We start from the raw sequence: 901 nt of genomic DNA, 5'->3' as shown, positions 1-901 counted from the left end.
GGCAGGGAGGACCGGTCAGGGTTTGGGGTTGGCTGTAGAGATAAGAAACGGCATTTTGAATTTAAATTTGCAATTGTGTCAATTCACAGATGACAAAGAAAATTAAAAAACTGGAAAAAGAAACAATCGTATGGCGGACCAAGTGGGAAAACAATAACAAAGCACTTCTGCAAATGGCTGAAGAGGTGAGGTGGCTTCCCGAGAGGAGGGTGTGATTAGTTCAGGTTAGGGGAAGCACGCCACCTTGCCACACTGCTGTCACAGTTGAGGACTGGCCAGAGCTGGGCAGAGAGGGGTGGTGCTGAGTGCAGTCTGTCCCGTCAGGACTCAGGCTGTAGGGAGGACCCTGAGTGAGGTGTTGGGTTTCCTACCACCCAGCCTGCTACGATCCCCAGCTTGTAAGACCTGAGTTGCTGGGCTCCAGCAAGTTTGATTCACTTGGTGTGGGGGTCAGGGAATCTGCCTTTTCGCCAGGCACCCACCTGGCTGGATCAGGTTTCTCAGTGGGAGCACAGGCCACCAACTCGGGTGCCTGTCTCTACCTTAAGTCCTTACAAAAAAGCAGCATAGTACTTTCTGCCAGTCTTACAAAGCTGAGGTTTGCAAACACTAAATAACACACCCTGAATCTTGTTCTCATCTGAGGACTGGTAAAATGAGAGAAATATATATGGAAATGAGTTCTGTTTTTAAGCAAGCCGTTATTTTATCTGCTAGTCTTTGGTGGTGAATATCTTGAATTTCCTTATTAATTTATCAATACAGAATGTTATTAAAGGTAGACTGGTGTGTTTTTTTTACTTTGCTTCTTTTTAAGAAACATGACAGAGGGATTTTCATTTTGTCACATCAGAAGCATGTTAACTGGTGTCCATAGTTAAGTGTGCAGAACACAGCTAGC

The 901-nt window shown here is 45.5% G+C and overlaps 1 protein-coding gene across 1 annotated transcript in view; it reads left to right on the top strand.

Moving 5' to 3' along the window:
• TXLNG (taxilin gamma) overlaps positions 1 to 825 on the top strand; it is a 56,524-nt gene extending 55,699 nt beyond the window's left edge. Inside the window, 1 exon segment of the mRNA XM_010830668.1 lies at positions 90 to 825. Within this exon segment, the coding sequence (XP_010828970.1) occupies positions 90 to 215 (126 nt within the window). The 3' untranslated portion in view covers positions 216 to 825.
• The last annotated feature ends 76 nt before the right edge of the window (positions 826 to 901 follow it).

Source organism: Bison bison, unplaced genomic scaffold, assembly GCF_000754665.1.
Source record: "Bison bison bison isolate TAMUID 2011002044 unplaced genomic scaffold, Bison_UMD1.0 scf7180017864518, whole genome shotgun sequence".
Classification (NCBI taxonomy): domain Eukaryota; kingdom Metazoa; phylum Chordata; class Mammalia; order Artiodactyla; family Bovidae; genus Bison; species Bison bison.
This window is presented reverse-complemented; position numbering and strand designations above follow the sequence as displayed.